General features: G+C 42.0%; 2 protein-coding genes across 24 annotated transcripts in view; both read right to left on the reverse strand.

The window, feature by feature from the left end:
- The window catches only part of mark3a (MAP/microtubule affinity-regulating kinase 3a), a 49,932-nt gene extending 35,340 nt beyond the window's left edge, over window positions 1-14,592 (reverse strand). For 7 of the 21 annotated variants that reach the window (XM_084381246.1, XM_084381254.1, XM_084381247.1 and 4 more), the window contains exons 1-3: window positions 13,954-14,397; window positions 7,365-7,547; window positions 5,950-6,003 (exon numbers count right to left, since the gene is read on the reverse strand). In XM_084381246.1, coding sequence (XP_084237372.1) covers window positions 5,950-6,003; window positions 7,365-7,547; window positions 13,954-14,004 — 288 coding nt within the window. In that variant the 5' untranslated portion in view covers window positions 14,005-14,397. Of the gene's footprint in view, window positions 1-5,949; window positions 6,004-7,364; window positions 7,548-10,224; window positions 10,363-13,953 lie in introns of those variants that run through there. The other 14 variants (XM_084381236.1, XM_084381250.1, XM_084381238.1 and 11 more) reach the window with 6 other exon arrangements.
- A 3,480-nt stretch (window positions 14,593-18,072) lies between these two features.
- Window positions 18,073-25,116, reverse strand: eif5 (eukaryotic translation initiation factor 5). 3 transcript variants are annotated; one of them, XM_084382239.1, is made up of 12 exons: window positions 25,008-25,116; window positions 24,135-24,359; window positions 22,308-22,587; window positions 22,007-22,088; window positions 21,617-21,789; window positions 21,306-21,417; window positions 21,072-21,199; window positions 20,173-20,334; window positions 19,845-20,006; window positions 19,565-19,729; window positions 19,155-19,295; window positions 18,073-18,525 (listed from the first exon to the last, which is right to left on the reverse strand). In XM_084382239.1, exons 3-12 carry the CDS (start codon window positions 22,377-22,379, stop codon window positions 18,427-18,429), a joined length of 1,296 nt encoding a protein of 431 aa, XP_084238365.1. In that variant the 5' UTR covers window positions 22,380-22,587; window positions 24,135-24,359; window positions 25,008-25,116; the 3' UTR covers window positions 18,073-18,426. The 3 variants fall into 3 exon arrangements, with proteins under 3 accessions (XP_084238365.1, XP_084238367.1, XP_084238366.1); XM_084382241.1 differs by having other exon boundaries at window positions 25,003-25,103; XM_084382240.1 differs by lacking the exon at window positions 25,008-25,116 and adding an exon at window positions 24,663-24,974.
- Between the last annotated feature and the right edge of the window lie 41 nt (window positions 25,117-25,157).

Consider the following 25,157-nt stretch of genomic DNA (forward strand, 5'->3'; position numbering starts at 1 on the left):
TGACAAACAGCGGGTGATGCTGCACGCCGAGCTGCCTGAACACACACACAGTTACATGAAACTGTAAAAAAGTAGAAACTAGATGTAGTTGATGTTGTGTGGATGTTTTAGGCTATGGAGGAAAATGTCTTTCCATTTCCTGTCTTGGTTATTTGAAGTAAACCTACGGCTACAAACTGGCTGCGTTTGCTGCGATACTCCAATAAATTTCTCTTTCTCGAACTAGGATGCCTCGTCAATCCCCATCATCATCTCAATGTTGCGATTTTATTTTAAAATTCCCTTTTCACACAGCGTGTGCCGAGTCAACTATGAGTAGAGGAAGCCTGCTGCCCGCTAGGCTAATTTATGCAAATCGAAAATTGTATCATGGCCGACTCTGTGATCTGTAAATATTGTATCCAAAGAAGCATTATAATATCATATTGTGATGAAACTGGTGGTTTACACCCCCAGTAAGGACACCGCCTTTGCATCCTTCCGTTTCTGACTAGAAAGCAGCTTAAAAGCAGAAGTAAAATTGTTGTAAAGATAATAAGCATCACTTCAAATCATATGACTTCATTACAGTCATTTAAAAACGCTCACATCCTGTGGTGGACGCTGGCTGTGGGAGGAACTGAGACAATAAATCTCAGTTCAGGGACGACTGAAGGGTTAATTATGATCTCCAGTCAGCGGGGCCTTCAGGACGGAGTCGACCGGTTTGGAAGCAATGTTAACAAACTGAGCCAGGACGAGTCTGGCTGCTGACGAGCGTGAGGAGGAGGAGGAGGGGAAGATGAAGGAGAAGAGGAGCTGTGGAGTGAGCCTGAGGTCTCCTCACTGTCATTACAGTCAGCCTGTGATCCCATCATTATACTGAAAATACTCTCCTGAGCTCTTAAAGTACAGAGGAATAAATCTGCGTTGGCTTCTGTGTGACAGGAGAAACGCTGCAGCTCGAGAAACAAGAACACAAGAATCTGTGCTGATTACTGGAGAGAACCTGCGTCTCTAAACACACGTGTTTAACATCGTCAGTCTGAGACAACACCTCGTTTTAAAACTCAGTGACTTTATAAAGTCTTTGACACAGTCTGTACTGTCCTACATACGCGTCTTTCGACACCTGGGGAGGTTGTGAAACAGCAAACCGACGAGTGTATGGGAATACTTTCGCAGGTATGTTATGCAGTAAACAGAATTAGTGGAAAAACACGACGGAGAGAGCGCGAGAGATGATTCACCACATAACACAGCCATTAGGTCGAGGACGTAAACCTGCTGGTGATCCAGTCACACCACTGCGATGATGCACAGCTGTCCTCGTGGCGCAATCTGTCTTGTGATCAATACAAAGCACCTCCAGGACAGATGACACACGCTTTGAGGCTGAAGTCACACCTACGGTCGGTTTGCTGAAGTCCAAACGTTAGTGGAAAACTTCCCCTTCTTGCCTCGATTACAACTGATGTGAGACTTGTAAACAAAATCCTGTGGGCTCAACATTAGATCATTCACTGCATGTTTCTGATTAGCTTCATCCCACCAGGTCAGAGACTCTGAGGTGAGTCACAACAAATCGGATTACAGCCCCTCCGACATCAGCTAAGACTGATGGAGGTCTGTGACCCTCTGTTTATTTCAGTTAAGAGTAAAAACGGCATTTTACCCCGAGTGCATTTTTTTTTTTATGCTCAGCTTACTGAGCAGGAGAGTTTGCTCCTCTGTGCAGTGATTGAGTCCCTGTGAAGCTCCAGTGTTATTGTTCCCATCTGGACAAACAAATCCACCTGAGGGAATAAACACTCTGGTTCAAATTAACTGCTCCAATCACTCCGAGTTCAGGACGCTGTGCAGAAAAGTTAGTCTCTTTTGAAGTTACCAGGCCACAGATGAAGAGATGCCTGCAGACTGAAACAGACTTCTTGAATTTTCTCTGACCGGGACAACTTCGTGCGGAGGTTCCTCACTATTTACTTTTCGTGGAGCCGTGTTTATTTGTTATCCCTCGTGACGAGTCGTATTTCTTTCAGTTCAGCTGCAGTTGAATCAAAAAGGGATTTCATGAGATTGTTTAAATACCGTTGAGGCCAGAAAATGTAAACTACACAGCAATTCACAAGAAAAAGCCAAGATGAGAGAAAACTAAAAGCATGCAAGGAGTTCAGACACACATGCGCTTGCTCGGCTTGACTCGGTATGATTCGGCACGACTCGGCACGTCAGTCCAACGCGGAAGAGATTTGCATTTCCATTACAACAAGGCCACCTGCTTTAATTGATCACTCGCCGCGAACAAGGCTCTGCTAATTCAGTGATAAACACATATAATTCTTCACAATAAAAGCCCCCTGTTATTTAGTTATTTAAAAGCTTTTATTATGAAGCTACAAAAATCAGGAAATGTTGGTTTTTCAAGATCATTAACTTAACTCGACTCCCAAAACAGCTGAAGGTGAACACGATTAAACGGCTCGGCACAACTCGGTGCGCTTAAACTGGAAGTGGAAACACAAATCAGCGCCGCACGGTTCAGAGTCCAAAGTGACGTCTTCAGATCGCTTCTTCTGTCCAACAAACAGTCCAAAATCCAAAGACTCGTCATTTACTGTCATAACTGATGAAGAAAAGCAGCAAATCCTCACATTAAAGAAGCTTGGACCAGCAAATGTTTGACATTTTTGCTTGAGGAATGAAGAACAATTAATCAGTTTGCAAAGTAATCTAATCATTTAATTGTTGCAGTGCTGGATGTCCTCTTTCAGTAACAAACACTTTGATAACCCATCTCACAGTGTTCAACATACATATTTGTCTTTTTAGGGGATAAAAGCTGTTATTCTTAAATAAGAAGTTAAGAAATGCTCCTCTTCCTCTTAGATTAATGGTTTTTATGAGGCACTGCGGAGTTCCTGCCTCCCAGCTGGAAAATGGGGCTATAAATGACGTGTAAGGCTTTTATAACTGCTCTACGACCACTTAATGAAAAGCGAAACCTCAGCACAGGGAGCGGAGGTCGTCCAAGACTCAGAGCGCAGACATTGACGGACATTGTTTACATTTAATCAAGTTTTCAGAGAGTCACTCTCCCTCCCTGACCTTTGACCCGGTGGACAACAGGACGGACCTCGGCAGGTTGAATCAGGACATGCAGAGAGGGACAGACTGGGAGCTGAGAGCAGTTTGCCAGGAGCCAGTGACAGATGTGAGTGTCGACTCAGCTCCTCCAAACTATTAAGAACAGAGGCTGAAAATAAACATTTCGGCTTCAGAGACGATATCCCCCGCTATCAGCCTCTCGCCAATTCTTCCAGTTACATAAGAGGTCAGGACACAGCGGTGCCGGCTCTGATGCAGGTTGGCCCGTGACAGCAGCACCAGCTCAGAGGGAAGAGGAGGAAAATAAACACGAGATCCAATCCCTCAAAACTCAACACAACATCTGATGCACAAACTTTAGTTTCTGGCATCTTTCTACATTTTTCTAATTGCCATTAAAATGTGCGAGTCCGTCTCTCAATACTTCCCAGCTCCCCCGGCCTCTCTGCTGTCCGTTTGGTTCCTACTGAAGACGTAAATCTTTGAAAACATGTCACAAATATACAGTGTAGAGTCATTTTGAGGCTCAGTCATTTGGGGCACTACAATTTTAGCAAATGTAACTCAAACTACAGCATTTGTTGGAGCCTTTTCCAACAAATCAACACACATTTGGTGCTCTGATGACTGAGTATCTATACAAATAGTGCAACTATGTGGCTCATTGACTCATCTGGGTTTCTGCAGGTTAAACTGAAGACCATAATAATGCAATTTAACACCTATTTGCAGGAGTAAACTAACAAGTTTGTCACACTGAGGCAGGTTGATAGCAGCCGTTTAATGGTGGCTTTTTATGACGGACTACATTGACTTTAAATTCAGAATCCTACGTCTAATATCCAGAATATTTTAGTCTTTTTATGACTTTAACGACCTACAAAAGCCTGACTCATACATAGTCATATCAAGTTAGTTTCCGGTGATTACAGGAGGTTAAAGGAAAGCCTGACATGGATCAGATTTGTGGCTCATTTTAAAAGAGAAGTGCTCCATTATATAAATTACACCTATTTGCTCTCTTGCCAAGATTTAGATGAGAAGATCAATTCCACTCGTAAATCTGCCCGTCAATACGAAGCTGCAGCCAGCAGCCGGTCAGTCCAGAGACTGGAAACAGGCGGAAAGAGATATCGTGGCTTTGTCTAAAGGTGACAAAATCCACTGACCGGCACCTCCAAAAGATAAATAACAAGGTAACAGTCATTTATTTAATCTGCACAAAAACTGACGTGTAATAACAAAATGTTCGATGGGGGTTAAGTTTAAGGATTTGCTGCTTTTCTTCGTCACCGATGACAGTAAATGAAGAGTTTTTGGGTTTTGGACTGTTGGTTGGACAAAAGAAGGAAATCAAAGATGTCACTTTGGGCTCTGCCCCTCGGAGACATAAAACCAGCAAGATTGGGACCAAATCTTAAACGACGAGACACAAATCTAGTCAGGATTTCCTTCCAACTCTGAATATCTTTAACGTAACAACCAGTTAGGCTTTAAATAGAAGCACAGGACAAAAATGGGAACATTTAATGTGTCAGTCATGAAAAAGTATTTAAAAAGTATTGAGATGTAGTTTCTTTTCCAAGTGCGATCCAACTCCTTAAAATAAACATTAAAAGCGCTCTAAATCCCTGGTGAGTGGCAGGAAAAACAACCTGACAAATTCCTCAAAGAGAGTTTTTTTTCCCCTTTGACTGTGACAAAGCAGTAACCTAAAAACAACAAGGATCGCCGACAAAAGCCTCACGCTTTGTGTCTCCGTGAACAGCGCTGTCATGACTCAGTGTTTTTCTGTCAGCGGAGTGTCACAGCCAACGCCAAAGGGCCCGGGCCTCTGAGATACAAAGGCCAGAATCAATGGAGCTTTGGAAAAACTGATGGAAAACCACTAGCCGATCGCTGAGCGGGACGAGGGAGAGAGGAGCCGAGCAGCGGGGGGGTGGCCTGAGCGTCAACACATCATCACCGTCACCAACAACGCCAGCACCGGCGGCAGCAGCCGCCGCCGCTCTCTGTTCTGCCCCGTCCCCCTCGTCTGTCTGATGAGCAAAAAAGCCTCCGGAGCTGCAGCAGCCGAGTCGATATCGCTCTGACTTCCCCGAAACCACTTCCAGGCCGAGAGACAGAGCCAAAATGTACAGCGGCACGGATCAAAACAACCACACGCACACACACATCTCCCTCGCTAATGAGCGTACACACACACACCCAAAAGAGAAAGGGACACAGGGTTACGGGGCAGCTCGTTCTCAACTCACTGACTTCAAACTGTAAAAGTGAAGCTGCTATTCATCGGGTTGCAAAAGAAGCATTCACTCCCAGCCTCTGAAATTTGCATTTTAAAAGCAAACCCGCTTCCTGATTTGGTTGATTTAACAAGGGAAACAAAACTGTCACTCCCAGCTGCATGAACTGGAGAAAGGTGGAAGAAAAAATCACACTTAGTTCCTCTTAAAGGCTGATAAATGTTCAGAGAAACAGCATTACCCCTCACTTTTCAGCAAAAGGCACTCAAATGTGACTAATCTCGCTCTTAAAAGTGGCCAAAATACTTCAAGTTACAAGTTTCTTTCCTGAATAGTCTGAACAGAAATGATTAAACCCAACACCAACACAGATACAATCTGCTTTTCAGGCGTCATGTTCAATTTTAACAAGCTTTACAGTCCAAAAGTGAACAGCTGAATCATCTTCTCCACTGCATCAGAGCTCTTTACTCTATATGGAGAGCACTCGCTCAGTCCCAGCATGCCCCGCTTCCCATTTACACAATTAATACTCAATCTGTTGTGCCTCATGAATTTATAAACGAACTCTGCCACAGCGTGAGAGTACAACAGAGGAGAGAGAAGGGGGGTAAATTACCTTCTGAAGGCTGTTCGGGTTCAGCTGCGTCTTGTCTATTATCTTAATTGCCACCTGTGGAGAGAGAGAGAGAAAAAAAAATGCATCGAAACTGAGCTAAATGGAAGATAATGGCAGAGGAGAAGTGTGAAAAAAGAGGAAGTGGAAATCAAAAAGCACAGAGATAAAAACACCAAGAAAAGAAAACAGCATTGATTTTATCTTTTTACTGGGGAAGACAATCATTTAAAAAGACAAAAAAGCTTCAACTTCCTCATCAAGAAAATGTGGCAACTACCAAATAATTAAGAGGAGACTCAGGAGGGGATCGAAGGAAAAGAGCACCATCGTTTCCTTAAATGTCGTACGCCGTGTTAAGATGAAGCTTGCTCTTTCTGGTCATCAATTATGAACAAATCAAATGCTCAGCAGCAGCGGCTCGCCCTAAAAACATCCATTAGTGCCAACAAGATTTAAAGCGATGGGTACATGGAGCTGGCAGGGCTGGGTTACAGATTCACCTGATAGTAGAGCTCATACAACCCACGTTTGAGGGATCAAGAAGCATCTCTTTGACTAATATAAGCACGTTTCTTACCAAAGAAAAGAAGCCGAGTTGTTGTGTAAGAGCTCCGTCGAAACACAATGACCCAAAATTGGCTAAATTCTGAATTAAATCAGGAACTGTTGGATCCGTCTGGAAACTCAACGCCAGCTTTTCGTACTTGAGAGTTTTCTCACCTCATTTCTGTCGATACAAAGGAGGTACTGAGATGTGACTTGTAATAAAACCTGAAAGTCAGCCCAGCAGTTTGTCACTTCCCCGCCAACATCACAGAGACGACCTCGGACAGGGAGTCGTGCAAAACCTGCGTGTAAAGAGCTGCAAACTCTGATAAAATAAACCCTCATGCCCCTTTAACACGAACACCTGGCGTTTGTCTTTAGTGTGAATGGGTATAATCGGCATTCACTCCCACGTTAAATGACTCTGCATTAATCACAGGTGTTCATCAGCTGCGATGGAGGGTGGACACGCTAATTTTGGCCCCTTGTTAGGTGCGATGCTATGACGCAAGTTCAAGTTTTAGGACGCTGGCCTGTCAATACTTTCCCGTCCGTCTCTGTTCAAACATCGTTCAGACGGCACTGAAATTGAAAGAGAGACTGGAGTAACTACTGTTACATTGTCGGTGGCTGCGAGCCTTGCCAGATGCCTGATGGGTACTGCCAAGTGCAACTCTCAACAGAGATGAGAAAGAAGTGAGATGTCTCACTCCTTAGCTACTTCCATCACCAGCTCCAGAAAAGATTATGAGTCTGATTGATTAAGACTTTTTAAAACGAGTTTCACGTCTTCTGGATGTAGTTTCCCCAAAAGGCCCATTATCAGTGTCCTAAAACCTGACGTCTCTCAGCGTCTGTGTCCGTCTCACCTCTCTGCCCGTGAGGATGTGTCGGGCCAGTTTGACCTTGGCGAAGTTGCCCTTCCCGATGGTTTTGAGCAGCCGGTAGTTGCCGACGTGCGGCTGCTGCGGCTCCTCGGAGCTGCGGGAACGCACGCCGGTCCGGGCCGAGCGCGTGCCGATCTCCTGACGGCCATTACTGTGAGACGTGTGCTGTGGAAACAACAAGACATTATTTTAGATGAAAGCCGGTCGTTAAATTGTTCTCGTACTGTGGAACATGTACATGTATCTGCTGTGACTCATGTTGACCTGCTGTGACGTCTCCACTCAGGCTCTGCAGGAAGAACTACTGATATTTATAGTTCTGCATCCAGGAGGGAAAGGAAGCTTTTCTTCCACCAGCCACAGATGGCTGATAAACTCAGTATTTCCAAAGAAATATCAAAGCCTCAGACTACACAAAGATATTACATTGGTTACAGCCACGACTACTTTTTGCCATCAAATTAAAAAAGGTAATAAATCTGTAATCTGAGTCTTTGATGATGCAAAACATCAGTTTAACCCACAAATACTCAGTATACCGTCATGTAGCACCAAAGAAAGCTAAATCCTCACATTTAAGAGCTTAGAAACGGTTAGTTTTCAAATATTATTCTTGAATAAAAGATAATCTATCATAAAAATTGCTACAGATACATTTCCTGTTGATCGACAACAAGTTTCAGCTCTTCAAACTAATCATTTGCTGTGCAAACTGCAAAAAAAAAAACACTCAAGTTACACTGGTAACATCTGTTTGAACTTAAATCATAGTGACGACAAGCAGAGTTCAGGAGTTGAAGAACATTTTCTACCGTTTATGGACGTGATGATTAAAATCAGCTTCAGTTTTCTCCACCCAGAATGCACTGGAAAGACTTGTGCTGTCCCTGGCTGCCACATGTTAATGAAGGTCACGTTCACGCACAAGTAACTAACAACCAAAGTGAAAAAATGTGACCAGGTCGAAGAGACACATTTCTGCTTGTTTCCATACTTTTGCTTCGATGCTTCCTCATTTTCTTTCTTTGTTTTGAACAGAAGCTGGTTAGCTTCTTAGCAGGTTATCTGCCAGAGACTATCTATTTTCTTCTCTTTTGGTCTATTGTGTTATATTTTATAAATAGTGTGTTTATAGATTTTTATTTGTGCCTAACGTGGAGCACCTTTAAAACAACAGTTCACCCAAAAATGTAAATTCAGTCATTATCTCCTCAACCCCATGCTGATGAAAAGTCAGGTGAAGTTTCCACCAAACATTCCTGGAGCGTCACAGCTTTTTTTCCTAAACAACTGAAGCGGCTGGGAACTTGTTTTAAATTGGCTCCATACAGCTCATCCAATGTCGTCCAATTCTCCAGAAGCCTCAAGATCCCAAATTGACTTAAAAAGATGTTTTCACACCCTTTAAAAGCCAAATGTTTAAGCAAAAAGTGACGTGAAGAAGTGGGTACACGAGCTGGAACATGCATCAAGGATGTAAATAACATCTTTTCAAATAAATATGGGATCTTGGAGACTTGGATCACGTTGGACGGGCTGTGTGGAGCAATATTAGGTTTTGTTTCGGTTGTTTTTTTGTTGTCCCCAGCTACTTCAGCTGTTTAGGAGAATGCTGCGACTCTGTTTTGCTGTGAAGCTCCAGAAATGTTTCCATCAGCATGAGGGTGAGTGGATATAATGACTGAATCTGCCTTTTTTGGGGGAACTTTTCCTTTATGTGCCATAGAAAAAACACAAAATGTTAAATTAAATGTAATCCGCAGCTACAATCACCGTCTTATCCTGCGGTGGTAGGCATGCAAACTGTCTGGAAACAGGACGTAGGGCAGAGCACAAAGCGACGAGCGAGGTTTCAAGAGTCGAGTTAAAAAAGGGTCAATCCATAACAGCAGTCTGGTTCAAACACTGTTAACTGTTAGCGCGCAGTCGGAGACAAACTGCTGCTCTGTGTTGTGATTTTGTGGCGCACAGCTCTGAGGGCACCACCAATGAAGGGATTGATTTTTTTGGGTGCCGTGCTCCAAAGCACCCCCTCTGCGTCCCGACAACTAATAAAGAAAAAAAACATCTGATAGATACTCGGTGCGGCCTCGGTATCGACTGTCCGACCGATGCCTCATTAGCTGTGGTGGTGCCCTCTGCCCCGCCCGGCTCGACACCTCCCCTCCCCTCCCCTCCACAAACCTAACTGACCCCATTCACCCTGCAGGGACGGTGATAAAGTAGGAAATTAAAACAGGAGTAAAGACTTTCATGCACAGCCACAATTTTTCTATAAAGCTGGAGCAGAGGTGAAAACACGATAAGAGAGAAACTTTATCTCTACTTTATGTTTTCACTCCACAGTGCACCAATCCAATTAAAAAGATTCATAGTTGTCACTTTGTTAATTCTGTACGATACTGTGCAGATATAACAGCTAAAATCACACCATTTAAAGTCAATATAAAGGTGGTTGCAATTAAAAGAGCTATATTTTAGAGATGGCACAGGAGACATAAAACGCTATAAACCACAATAAGGTCACATTAAAGTCTCTGCTTAGCAGCACACACACTTTAAGACACTAAAGGAATATTTTAGGACTCCTACAGTGATAGCAGAGGAGATAAAAATACCATCAACTAGGATAAGGTCACTGTTGAACACCACAGACAAACTGCAAGAAAAGAAGCCTGTGGGAACATTAAACTGTTTTATTTTCCTTCCACTGCTAATCATAAAGGACACAGAAACATTTTCTCAAAACCGCCGTTTCTATTTTTCCAGCTCAAAACTTCCTGCAAGTCAAAAAAGAAAAGAAAATCTCCCTGTTATCCTTTGCTTTTCAGCGGTTACTCACGAGGCTGCGGTGTCTCCTGGCTCCCTGCGAGCCCGTCATGTTTGAACAGGAAAGCGCTCTGCCCCGCTGATGATGCCCATAGAGATTCCCACAACACCAGATTTTCCCAACTCAGAGCCCAGATAACCACAGAGAGACCAGAGGCAGCAGCAGGGGGGGACGCACTGATCTCCAGTCAAGCCCACTACAGGGCAGACACGCCAAAACACCGGAAACCAGACACCGTCCTTTCAGATTAAAAGCATCCAGTCAGCTGTTTTCTCTGCGGTGGGGAGATACAGTCTGGTCCTCTTATCTGTTCTGGCTTAATTGTGCATAATCTATTTTATGAACAGCTGTAATTAACAATTATTTTCATTATCAGTTTAATTGTTTATCATGAAGCCTTCTTATCTGTATTACACGTTAAAAACACTATTAAATTCATCACCAACTATTCTGATAATCGATGAATCATTCTGAGTATTTCTGTGATTTCAGCTTCTGCAATTTGAAGATTTTCTGCCACAAGATATTTAAAAAGATGTTATCTTGAGCTTTGGGAAACACTGATCCGATATTTTCCCCATTTTCTGACATTTTTAGAGACCAAACAACTGATCCATTAAGTGCGATAATGATCAACAGATTAATCGCCCCTAGCCATCAAAATATCCTAAAACACAAGGTGACGTCAACAAATGTTCTGTTTAGTCAGACCAAGAGTCAAAACCTAAACATTGTGTTTATAATAATGTAAAATTAAAGATACATTTCAATATGAGACCAAGAAAAGAAGCAAACTCTAAGCAAATATAAGACTTTTTTAAATATTTTGTTGAGTTGTGTACTTGAATGATAACGACTGTTTCCAACAATAATCAAATTAAAACTCCAAGATGAATATGTCGGCCGTTATGCACACATCTTTGCAATCATGCCTCAAATGTGGTGATCAAACCCTTGTGACAAAGTTATGTAACGGATGGAGGATTTATCGTCCGAAATGACATCAGTGGGCAGAAACTGTAAACCTCACTGGGAATTTTATAGTTATAATTTACCCAAAGCATCTTTTTCTGCATTACGTTCTGTACAAAAAGTTTGGCACATACCGGACAACTTATATGCCGATATCTATTTATCTGCGATTGGCCAATATCAGCAGATAACGCGCAAAGAAATCTGTAGTTTTATTCAAGGTAACTGTGTTTCATTTGTTCGCCTGTTGTTATAACTTCCAGATCAGATGATGCGTCAGCGAGGGAGGAAAGAAGTCAGCGAACGTGCCTTAGTCACATCAGATAACTCTCACCATTGTTAAACAACGAAGACAACAACTCCCATGATCCCACTCTACTTCGACAAACTACGTCTTTCGGTTTCATCATTTCGATTGAGACTCCGCTAAAAAAAAAATTTAATTAGCAAAAAAGCTGCAATAAATCGTCTTTTGATCCACTTACAAACTGATTTCTCCTGTTTTCATCATTGCTCCTACAAGCCGGGTTTTCTGGCAGCAGACTCTATGAATATGCAGCTACTGAAATGGCCTACTTCCCCCTGCAGGGATCAATAAAGTTTCACCACATCTTATCACCCTCGGGTCTTTGTTTGTGCTGGATAAGTCTTATCTCCAGCTGACTCTGTGCTGTTAGCGTGATGAGTCATGAGATTCTCATGATATCACATGCGTTAGACATTACGAGGCTGCAGTTAAACAGATGGGATGAAGAAAGTATAAGGGACTCTATGGTAAGGAGGCAACGATGGCACGGGCCAAACAGAAAGGAAAAACACTCCCAAGCACAAGTACGGCGTTACAGCATTAAAGGCGTGTAAAAGCATTGATGGAAGTTTGAGGTAAAGTGCAACTTAAAGGTAGATTAAAGGTAATAAAATATGTATGTGCAGCGCCTCACACTGCTTCATTTCCTGTCGGAGGTAATGTTCTGGAGCACTGAAACAATTAGTCGATCGACCGCAAATTAAAGGCCAACAAATTTTGATGACCACTTACTTGTTCAGGACATTTATCAAACAACAATGCAACAAACATCTGCTGGTTTCAGCATCTCAACAGTGACAGTTTGCTGCTCGTCTCTGTGTTATACATTTGTAAATGAATGTTTTAAGTATTTGGACTTCTGGATTCTGGAAACATTTGATGAACATACACCATTATTTTTCTGTCATCTTATAAACTCGACAAAAACTAAGAAAGTATTTACATACGAGAGCTGCATTGATAATCCATTTATCGATTAGTTGTCCACTATAAAATGCCGACTAAATTTTGTAGTAATTATTTAAGACAACAGTCCAAATCCTCTGGTTCCAGCTTCTTAAATGTGAATATGTTCTGGTTTCTTTCCTCCTCTATGACAGTAAAATGAATATCTTTGGGTCGTGGACGAAACAAGACATTTGAGGACGTCATCTTGAGCTTTGGGAATCACTGACCAACATTTTGCACCATTTTCTGATATTTTAGAGACCGCGAATCGATCTGCAGCTCAAACAGTATGCATGATGGTCTGTGATCAATGAGTCACAGCAAGTTATAATGATAAACTTCTTGTTGCTTCTCAAATGTGCGGATTTGCTTTACTTTGCTTTATTGATCTCTATCATTGTTTAGGAAAATAAGTTTTTGAAAATTTGAATCAATCTTCAAGTCGTATTGATCATTTGACGATGCAATTTAGAGCTGCAGGATTTGTGGATTCATTTCTCATCAGAAGACGAGACTTTAGTCGACCAATTGTAAGCAAAAATGACAAACATCTCGTTCCAGCTTCTCAAACGTGAGGATTTCTGATTTCCCGTGCCGTATGTCCTTTTACATTTTTGAGAATGTGACTTCAGGTTTCGGGAAACCGGCAATTTTTTACGGTCTGCTCATACTTTTTAAATTTACAGAGTGATTACAGGATAATGAACACAACAGTTGCGTCCTTGATGAAATTAATGGAAAAAACAATTAGTGACAGAGTCTAAATATAATCTATAGTAGCAGCCCTGATGGTTTATTTGTTTGGTTTCTGGCTTTTACCAGAAAGTCATTGTATTTGTAGATATATCTCCTTTATTGAAACGTGTAATCTCTGTATGTTAAAAAGCTGAAACATAACAATAAATAGCGTTACGTGTTACTTTAATTTTGAAAATCCTGGCCGGAAGCTCCGCCTGCGACAACGCCGCCAGCTTGACACTTGACAGCGTTCCATCAGACAGGACGTTCTGTTGGTCACGAGGAGGCGGGATTAACGAAGCCCATATTTGGAAGCTGAACGGTGGAAAGCTTTGAGCGACAGCTGGGAGAGCCAATGGCGAGCCCGAACATAAAACTACTGTTGCCTGCCAGAGCCAGCAGGCAAAGTACTGTAGTTTTGTTCGTGGCTGGGCCTAAATATCCTGTCTACATCCTAATTACCGACACTCACGTCTAAACGTGCGGGTAAAGAATAAAAATTAGATGTTTATGAATCCCTTAACAGGCAGTGAATACGATTAAAGGGCGTGTTGGACGGTCAGGATATGGTTGTTTACGATTTACCAACAAAGTGGAACCCCCCGTGTGAAACAATCAGCGATCATCCAGTTTAATAACGCAACAAAACGCCTTTAATAAGCCACAATTCCTGTTACACGTCCACCTCCTCCTGGGAGAAATCTCACGGTATTTCACAGCAGTGAACCAAAGTGCAGCTAGCTTAAAAATCCCAACAAACAACCCTTTATACTCACACTTTCCGTCACCTTCTCGTTGACCGTCGGCAAAGGAGTTTTTGTTGACATCTTTTTAATCGTCCTTCTTCTTCCACCAGTCGCCGACCGAGCTCCGAAAATCCACCAGAACCTCCTTCAGTCCGACAGCCGAAAAACAAAATGATTGCTTCGCTTTGCAGCTCTCTCCGGGGGAAACAGTCTCAGCATGGATCGTGACAATTTTCAAAAACCAGACCGGACGTGTTAGAGCCGAGCACCTGAACTGTTAAAGAACTGGAGAAGAGAGAGAGAAAAAAAAAAAAAACCCCACTCACTAATGAGCGTAATAATCCCGTGTTCAGTATTTACATGGCCTGTGTTGAAACTCGACAGGCGAAGGAAATCAGTGTCCGTCTGTCCGTTTTGCCTGGAGTCAGTGAAGCTAACTAAACTGGGGTTAAGGCGCTGTCGGTCGCCACTTCCAAAAAAAAAAAAAAAAAAAAAAAAAAAATCGCCCCGGGCTTTTCTTTCCACTAAGCAACTCTGTTTAGAAACAAGCCATGGCGTCGAGTGTCACCTGTCGATGTTTCTCGGAGGGATTCAAACGGTTCGGGTGGCTGAAATACTCGCCGTCGACTCGGTTTCTTCCATCTCCGACGGCCCAAAGTGAAGCTGGTCTGTCTGTTTTAGGTGGGACCAAAATGGCTACTCAGCGGCTGGGCTGGATTAGGCTGCGTTCACGGACCCCTCCCAGGCTCCGACATCAGAGGTTTATCGTCAGCCAGTCCAACAAGCCAACTGTTTTGTTATCAAATTATATTCTCCAGTGGGGGGGAATAAGTACTCCTTTTCTTCAATGACAGTAAAAACATCCATCCATAAGTAGGTCTTGAGTTTAAAATATTTTTTTATAGGGTCAGATGTAAGGATTTCAGTTGAAAATGTTAAAAAATGCACTAAAAATCTCAAGAAAACATGTCTGCGTATCGTGTTGCTGAGATATCTACTGGAGTTTGTCAGTCCAACCCTCATCTGGACCTCTAGCTGCACGGCTAACTGAGCTAGCTAGCAGCAGTTAGTGGTTACTCTGATGATATGCTGCCCCGTTTGTTTACAGAAATATTATTATGCTTATTATGAAGAGTCACCCCTTAGAACAGTGGTGGAAGTCAGCTAAGTACATTTACTCGAGTACTAATTCGAGGTACTTGAGTATTTCAATTTTATGCTACTTTTTACTTTAACTCGTGTGAATTTTAGAGTCAAATATTGTACTTTTTACTCCACTAGGCTCATCTCAATCATCTGACAGGGTTAATTTGAGATACTTGATACCTTAATCGACTAATGGAGAAAACCAAGAGGATAATAGTTACATGTACTCGAGTACTATACCAGTACATACACTTGTACTTCCTCCAGTACATTTTAGAGGCAAATATCGTACTTTTTACTCCACTACATTTGGCTGACAGCTCGAATTTGAGATACACAGTGTGAAGTACGGTACTGCATCATTTTTGATGTAAAAAGTATAGTAACTATACATGTTAAATAAATTGTAATGTAGTAAAAAGTAGCCTACAATGTTTTCTTCAGATACGTAGTGTAAAAGAAGTATAAAGTAGCCTTTAAGTGGAAATACTCAAGTAAATCACAAGTGTGTCAAAATTGTAGTACTATAGTACTCGAGTAAATGTACTTCCTTTTCTATTCTATCGATTATTTCTGGATAAGTCAAGTAAGATTTAACTCAAATATAATGTCAAAGTACTCCATTAAAACAATTGTGTTTTCTCTAAATAGTCACTAGACTCATTTTGTTGTTGCAGCTCTAATAAAGAAATAAAATCATTCTCATGGATCATCCTTCAGCATTAGAAACATTATAGCATACAGAGACTGTAATATGCAGCTGCAGCAGCTGAAACACCTGCGCTCTACTCTTTTATTTCCTCAGAGAGAAGTTAATGAACCCTGAATTATTTAGATCTTTCTGCAATTCAGTAATCAATATAAATAAACAACGCATAGATAAATATCAGCATGTATTGCCATTATTTTTATTGTATCCATTCACTAGTTTAGTGTTTGCTTTTGAGGGGGTGTTGGGAACTCACTGGACTGCTTCTTCTCACCTGTGATCAGAGATGGGACTCAAATTTGACAGAAGCTTCGACTGATCAGAGTTTAGATCCGTGTTTCCATCCAGTGCAGTAATCTGTAAGATACTATCCTTAACAGCCTGGTGTTTTCACGTTGACTTAAGATGACAGGATATTTTAATAAAAGTTATGGTTATGACGCGAGGAGGAGTTTATGTATTTTTGCAACACATGATGAGTGTTTGTCAGAAGCAGAATTAGATTTATTGGCAAATAAACAATCTGACTCATTTCATGATGATGATGTACATGTTAAAAACAGCGTATTAAAATGGATTTATATGTGTTTTATATATATCAATACAATTCTGAGTAAAAACATGCAGAATATGTCATGTCAAGGTAAAATTAATAAATTAAATGTGCAATTTTGTGATGTTTATGAAATAAGACATGAAGTTTGTTGCGTTCAGAGGCTATTCTCGGTATTTCCCGACAGCCCCTGAAGGCAGCGTCAGTGAGTCCAGCTGAACGGGCGGAGGAAGTGAGGAAACCGGCTGACCTCAGTCCCATTGGACCAGAAAGTACAGAGAGGACTGTCATCAGCCAGGAGGAAGCGTCTCTGTGGGAACCTCTCTGGCTCCAGAGGAAGAAACACACATGCAAATATTAAATAAAGAGAAAAAAACTCATAATATCCAGACAAAAACTCCTCTTTTCGTTCTTTCTGTTGAACTTAAAGTTGTGTATTTTTACACAATGTTGAATTTAACAAAGTGCTGGAATGTAACTGAGTACATTTACCCAACTACAAAGTACTTTTTACATTTAACTGACACATTAGTTACTAGATAGTTCACAAATTAAGATGTTAACATACAAAACACATGAAGAGCTTATTAAATATGTTGTAATAAACTACCCAACAATGTGTATATATATATACATTTATATATATTTAGTAAAGCTGAAGTTATTAGTCTATTTTTTTAGACTATTTTGATTATTTCATTTTTCATGCAAAGATTTCACAGTTTCATGGCTCCATCTTCACAAACGTGAGCATTTTGCTGCTTTTCCTTTAATAATTTGAATAAATGTGTGATCATGTTGAGGTTTGGGCTGTTCGTTGGACAACACAAACACTGTGAAGGTGTCATTTATCAATATGTGATCAGATTAATTGATAATGAAAATAATCCTGAATTGTAGTTCTGTACAAAATAGTTCAGAATGAGCTCCACCTCAACCAACAACAGTAAAATGATGCTTTTACATTAAAGCAACATTATGTAAAAATTGGCATTTTGTGTGATTTGGCGCCCCCCGCAGCTTCTGAGTGCAACAGCACCGTTGTTCAAACAAATCCCAGGTCTGTAAGAGTTTATCAGACATAATGTGCAGTAGGTGCAAACTACAAGCAATGTTATGTGTTGAGAACTTGAATCTTGTAGAAAACATGTGATCCGACCCTCTCATAGTGCAGAAACAACGACCCTGATGATATTTTATAAAACTAGTGATCGCTTTCATTGTAAATTAGTCAGAATGTAAAAAAAAAAGGAGAAAAAAAATGTCTATTAAATCATATTTAACAGCATAAAACCCCCCAAAATTCAGTTTCCTATTATGGAAGACAAAGAAAACCAGCAAATGTTTGCATTGGGAGATGCTGGAGGCAAATTAATTATTGGCAAATTTGCCTTCAAATGTCCCAATCAACTATCAATATCGTCTAATCCCAACAAGCTGCTGTGGGAGATCAGACAGGCCGGCTCACTTTCTTCTTTAAGTATCTCTTGAGAATGCTTTTTCCAGAATTGCATTTAGTTTTTTAATTTTATTTGTAGTTATGCTTACTCTGCTTCCTTTTATTATTGTGTCAGCCGCTCTTTTATTTATCACATATCTGTAACTTTCTGTGCTTTGTAACTTGTTCATGAAAGATAAGCTGCAGATGTTCCTGAGCAGGACTGTAGCGCTGATGTGCAGGGTCACCGTCGTTCATCACACGTAAAGAGATAACGCTGATCATGAAACATAAACAATCAAGTGTGGTGGATAGCAAAACATTCATTCTTTATTGACTGGAAAAATACAGGGACCAAAAAAAAAAAAAAAAAAAATGTGCAGTCAAAATGATCCCCAAACACCCATGATTAAAATCCCCAAAGCGACTTCATTTCATCTCAAAAAAATTACAGAGTTAATGTGCAGCAAGTAAAGCGCTATGTTAAGTCATGCCACGAAGCGGAGGAGGGCTGAGGGCGGGTGAGAGGGGGAGGCGGAGGGGTGAGGGCGGGTAAGTAAAGGAGGGGAAAGGCCAGCCATTTAGGTCGTACGGGGCATCGTGAGTCAAAGCCACAACACAAGAGAGAAGCATCATCGTCATCATTAACCGAGTCTCTCAGATCGCATCAATGTCAATGTCGTCCTCTTCTTTTTCAGGCGTGTCTGGTTTCACAGTCTCCATTTTGAGCTCGCGGGCAGAGGACGAGTACACCACCTGAGGACAGACAACAGAAGAGATGAACAAAGACCAACAGCTTCGCGTCAGCCTCGCTGCCCACGGAGGGCTGAGAGCACAGTTTAACTGATGTCAGTGTCTCGAATAAAGGCTGGAGGGATTTAATGTCCAGGTTTTATGTACCGACACTTGACAAAACTAAGAATTTCAACAATGTTTTTCTATAAAAACCAATTTAACAATGAGAACTAAAGTTTTCAAATATTTAAAAACACAAGCAGCTGTACCGTAACTTTGCCTGAGGGGAAAATAATAAGTCAAGCTGTGTACGACTTCAAGGGTTATTTTTATTTGGATGCAGATGTCTGAAAGAAAGTTTTCAAAGTTGAACTCAAACAACCTTCAACTTCCAAAAATATCTCCTTTGCCCAAAATGTATAATCAAAGCCTTCGATCTCAGAATCTTTCAGAGTTCTTGTCGTGTCTGGACACTTTGATCTCTGTTCATTGCCATTTTTTGCATCTACCAGCTGAACTGCAGCTACTGACGTTAATTTAATGTTTTCTCTACAATCATTTAGATTTAAAGTAGGATACAAACAGCCAAGTGACCTCTTCAGATAAACACTTGATTGTAAAACCAAGTGATCTACGTCCGTCTCCGTTACCTCCACGTTCTCATCTTCCTCCTCCTCCTCTTCTTCGCTGCCCTCGCTCTCCTCCTCTGCCTCCTTCAGCCATTTGACAAAAGGAGCAGCCTTGGCGTGGATCTCTTTGGCAAGTTCCTTAGAGACGTACTTCTTCGAAACCTGGTGGACGAAAAACAAAGTCCGGTTTGTTACAGCTCCAATTAAATACAGATGATCGATTTTATTTCCTGCACTTCTAATTCACTGGCACTGCTCCAAGCAAAACTAGCTGCCCACTAGCTCGGTTAATATTTAAGCTTGATTTTCTAGCCGTAATTCCCGTGTTCGGCTTTCAATTCTTTCCTCGTCTGGGTCAAAAAGGGCAGAACTTGTAAATGTAATATTTAATAAAAGCTTAATGTGTGCAGATCAATCAGTCCGACACACACCTTCTCTGCCCAGGCGAATATGACGTCTTCCTCCAGCAGGTCTGCGTCGTACAGGTCTTTGAGGATGATGGGAACGCGAGACAGCAGCTGGACCTGATGCAGCTTCACGACGCACTCAAAACCTCCCATCAGATACTTCTGGGCCTTCTTGTTGTTGTGGCAGAACTGAGAAAATTAAAAATCAGAAGACAGTCAGGAGATGATATAAGTCAGACGGCTCTGAGTATCTGGGCCCAAAAATAGACTGATGAGAGCTACAGTGACGCATCAGTCAACTTACTCGCAGGAAGTGGCGTTTGTATTTCTTGATCTGGTCACGGATGTTCTCGTTGAAGAGCAGCTCGCTGAGGATGAGGGGGCCCATGGCCTTCACATCCAGACGCTCCGCCTCCGCCAAGATCTCCTTATCAGCTCCGTCGATGGTTCCACTCTCTTTCTTTTGCTGGAAATGGAAAACAAACGTTAGAGGAAGGACACACAAGTCAGGATCATGTTCCCATAAGCTCTTCTATGAAATACTCAGAATTTCTACAAGCCACTAGTATATACACCTTCCTGTTACAGGAAAAAACACATATTGGGAATATAATCTCATTAAGAAGTCATACTTTCACAAAGTTGTAGAAGAGGTTGACCCTCTCTTCCAGGGGTTTCTCCAGGTCTTCACTGAGCGTGAGGTTCTTGGCGTGGTCGCTGATCTCCTCCATTCGCCGCCTCTGCGCCTCCTCCGTAGTCTCTTCTGCCCAGTCCTCATCGTCGTCATCTCCGTCCTGCCCAACAGACACAGTAACAGTGAGGTCAGACAAAATTAAAGGGTGGCGGTGATGAAAGGTTTCACTGCAGGCTCTTCCATACAGTGAACACAACTGTGGCTGTGGATTGCTGCAGTTTGTGCTGCTCCTTTATGTCGTTTTATTTTTATTATTACCACGATGGAAGAAGCTTTACGGGCACAGCATCCGTGTCCAAGACAAAATGTACCCACAGGGACAATAAATTATATTGTATCGTACCCGTTATTTACAAAGGTTTGGGCAAAAGTAAACTGACCTCTGGACCCAAGAGCTAAAGCTTTATCATTTCTATGCTACTGGAAAAGTTTGCTGAGGTTTGCGTTTGTACCTTCCTGATGAAATGTGAGCAAAAAGGAGTAAGCATGTGGCTTCAACTTGTACTACAAGCCTTAAAGAGTACAACCAACTTTTGTTGAGGAAGGCTAATCACCACATAAACTAAAGAATCTGAGGTAGCTTTGGACTGTGTGATAGGGAGAGATTTGACATTGACGATCTTTGTTTTCGCAGCGAGTTCACAGTCAGCTGCTCACACGGACGTTGAACTCAGCAAACACAAGAGAGTTTAATGTTTCTTAAAGTTCCAACAGTCAGCAAATAACAGCATGTGTCTGACTTATGATCAGGTTGTGTGAAACTCCACATCTGCTCACACAACAGACACTCTTCAGCTGAACGATCCTGGACTGTTTGAAGGGAGGGAGGAAACTCACCACTGCCTGAGGAGCATCGAAGTTGTCTTGCGAAGCCTCTCCGCTGCCAGAGCCGTTCTCCTTGTCCTTCTTGCGGTTCTTCTTCTCCTTCTCTTTCTTTACAGATGCGGATCCACTATCGGTGCTCTCTGTTATTGGAGAAGAAAAATAGTTAAAGATTTATGTCCAACATGACAGGGAGCTGAACCAGTATTTCTGCTTGTGTAACAGCAAGAAAGAGAGAGAAAAACTCACCTGGTGGGTTTTTGAGAATGAACGTGCAGAGTTTGTGTCTGGTGTCTAGCATGCCGCGGTATCCACAGGCCTTACAGGAATTGCCGATGGTTTGTTTCTTGGGATTGACATGCTGGAAGAAAGACAAACACGATCTTGTTAAACCTGGAGGGAAATTCAGTCTAGTCTTATAAACAAATACGAAGAAGTATCTGCTTTACTATTCACTAAAGCAAACAAGTGCTTGTCACCTAAAGAGACCTGTCAGTTATCATACTTCATAATTCTTAACCTTCCCTGGAGCTGTGTGACAAAGGCTGTGAAAGATTTACCAGATCAGTTTCAGGGTTGTCACACTCGGGACACAGCACAAATTTTCTGATGAACCCATCAAGCATGTCCTGCAACTTGTTCGCCTCGTGGGATCCGTTGACGATGTAACGGTCGTTTTTGGTATCAAACTGGGTCTGAGCACCGAGTTCACAACCAAAAAACTTGGTCGGGTCTGCGGAGAAGATCAGAAAGCACATGGAAATCAAGACATTGAACACCTCCTGGTTAGCTCATTCTAAAAACATCGCAGTAATCATTGATTTAAATGATTACCACTATTTATAAACATCAAAGATTGTATTCTCTGAATTCCTGGAGTTGCATTTTCCTTTCTACATTGTCACTTAAGCGTTTTCTTCCTCCGCAGAAGATGATGCTGTGTTACTTACATGTTGGAGGCCTGTTCAATGCCTTTGCAACATCAACCATGTTGACAATGACCGTCTTGATTCCATTCCCTTTGCCTTCAACCTGGATGAGATGAAGACAGACAAACACAGAACACAGACCATCAACGCCCAAACTAAAATGTTATCACTACAGGAGGAACGTCTCCATAAATGTCATCTCAGGCAATTTTGGTTAAAGTCAATATAATGAAGCTATTCCCTCCACTTCTTTAATAACTCAAACATTTATGACAACTCGTAAATGTACGATCTTAAAGACCTGTGCACATCGAGCCGTTACCTTGGCAATCAGACGGGGCATCTTGTAGCGGTAGAACTGGTCTGACACGCTGCGGTTGACGTTGACAGACATTTTGGCTGGATGTTAGCACTATCAGTAAGATAAAAGGATCTTGGTTGGGGATTTTTCGGGATCTTCTGTCTGGAAAAGAGGGGATGACATAAACGACTGCAAGCGTGCTCGGTCTCTGACATGAAAAACGCTGTGCCGCTGTGGCCGCAAGCTCCTTGCTTGAAGGCTAGATTTCCACCACACAGGTTCCGACGGCTGCGCAACAGCTCTGAAAGAGGAGAGGGAGAAAGAGCGATCAATATTTAATAAAGAAAATGATTGAACCGTCACTTAAGATGCGTTCTAGACAACTTGACAGAATTGAGAATATGTTGACTAAATGTTGGTCACCAATTTTTAAAATTGCATACGTGCACTGAACGCCAAGTTGCGGTTTCCCTGTACCCGATAGATATGCAGTTATCTCAGTTGTCAACACCCCAAAGAAGGGCTGCGCTGCTACTCATCTCATTTTTATCATGCATTGTCAACGTTTAAGAATGTATGTATGAAATAGTCAATTAAATAAAGGCTTTCCTACACTGTGGCCAGAAAGTACCTTGGATTTTTCTTTTTTGAGATATGTAGTTGTGTTGCAACACTTTCAGTCTGTGCCAGACCTCAGGGAGAAATCTAGATATATTTACTAGAGTTTGAGGATTTCTCTTTTGAATTTTTTGAGCAAAAATGTCATTAAATCTCACTGGTTTGAGCTTCTTTTCTGGTACAAATGTAAATATTTACCAGCTGTTATTGTTTAGTATTAGAGTAAACTTAATATTTGGGGTTTCAGACTGTTGGTCAGACAAAATAAGCAATTTGAAGAACTCAATTACATCTAAGAGATGTTTTTATTGGTATCTGACAGGTTATAGACTAGACTCATCATAATGAAAATAATTGGTAGTTGCATCCCTGATTATAAATATACAATTGTTGTACTTAAAAGTGGTCTTGAACACTTGATAGTCCACAATTCACAGGAAATAATAAAAAATGATTCCTGTGGTGCATAATAATCAGCAACAGAGTCCAGAGACTCTCATATTGTCGTCCCTTATACAGAAATGTTTACCCATAAAAACCTGCATTACCAGATAGATTATAAACATGAAAAAGATTGTGTTCAAGCCTCTGCACTCTGAAAATACTGCCGACAAAATGAAATCCATCAGATATCCATGTGATCAGACAGTGAGCAGGCATTATAGATTAAACCCGCAGCAGAAAAATAAAACCCAGCCACTAAACTGGATGCTTTTGTGGCCATATACGTACAAAAATGTTTTTGTCAAAGCCCTTTGTCTTACATGAGGGCCTCTGGCTTTAGTCACATAAGGCCTTCTCTTGTTATTAGGTCAAAAACAGGAGGCCTAGCAGCTGCCAAATAACTCTCCCCCTGCTGACGGCTTTAATACCCAACCACCCAGCCTGTAGCAGCTATTTTCTCGGCCGTGTCACTGTGATTCGACATGAAATGACTCACAGGTGGTTTGACAGTGTCCTGAGCTGAAGTGTATCAGAAGGGCAGAGGTCAAGTCTATTTCAGAAGGAGGCTAGCTAGCTTAGCTGACTGCTTGGTGCAGAGTGCGTCATACAGCCACTGCACACGAGTGAGGCGACTGGGAGACGCCATTTTGATTCAGATGCACAGAAAACACGTAATATTGCCCAATACCGCTGACTACAGCCCTCTGAGCTTGGATAAAACAAAACGACATGTCACACACATCACCAAACAGTTCAAATGGATCAGAAATTGTTCCCACATCTTACCGTTTTCGCAAAACAAAGACATAAACACAACGCTGATCGTCCAAGAGCCGCAGTGAACGGTGGTCGATAGCTGGTGCTGGTGTTGTATCGATTGCAGCAGGGTCCTTAATGGTTTTTTTCTCTCAAAGATGCACAGTTAAACACCCTAAAGCGTCCAAACAGTGCAGGCGTCAGGTTCAGAGGCAGAAAGGCGGGTTATCTGGAACGTCCTCGGGGTTTGGGGACCTTTGGGAGAAGGAGCGTATTGTTATTCATACAAACTGCGGACTAAAACGCTAACGTTAGCATCATCAGGTGTGACAGCGGTTATCGCTCACTGGGTGGGTGGCAAAACTGTCACGTATGCTCTGAAGGCTGTAAGAGCTGACAAACAAAGCCACGGCCGCCAAACAGCCCGTTATGGCAAGTAATTAACGTTATGTAACCAAGCGAGCAGGTAACGGTAGCCAGCTAACTGAGGCTAAAGTTAACATTACACGTGTTTCATCACCAAATTCCCATAATTGTGGAAAAATATCTGAAACGTACGTTCATGAAAGTGTCGTTATCCGCCAATGGATGAGAGCAAACTATACATCTTAACACAGGTTCGCCGTCAGGCATCTCCGTTATAGAAATAGTCACTCATTACGCTAGAAGTCCAGGAAATAGTCGGAGCCCAGATGCTACAGCGAAGCCAACTGACGTCCCGCAGCTAACGCAGTTACTAGCCAAAGCGCTGTCGACGCGGTTGGGGTGAAGATCATATGATTAGGTCGTATTCTAGACGCTGGGTAGCTAGCTGAATTTTCTGTGTGGAATTACGACCCTGGACGCGAAAGCCACGTCAGGATGAGCCGGGGGAAATGTGATGAAAGATATTTCGCACCTTACCTCTCGAATGTTCTGCGAAATGCTGCTACTCACGTCGCTTTTACTGACCAACGTCAAGCTAACAGATGCGGCTAAGCTAGCAGCTTCCGGTTGTAGCACGATTCTGAATTAAACGTCCGCTTGAGTCGCACTTGTTTGTGTGGTCGATAA

The sequence above is a fragment of the Pagrus pagrus genome (genome assembly GCF_965226575.1).
Source record: "Pagrus pagrus genome assembly, chromosome: 18".
NCBI lineage: Eukaryota > Metazoa > Chordata > Actinopteri > Spariformes > Sparidae > Pagrus > Pagrus pagrus.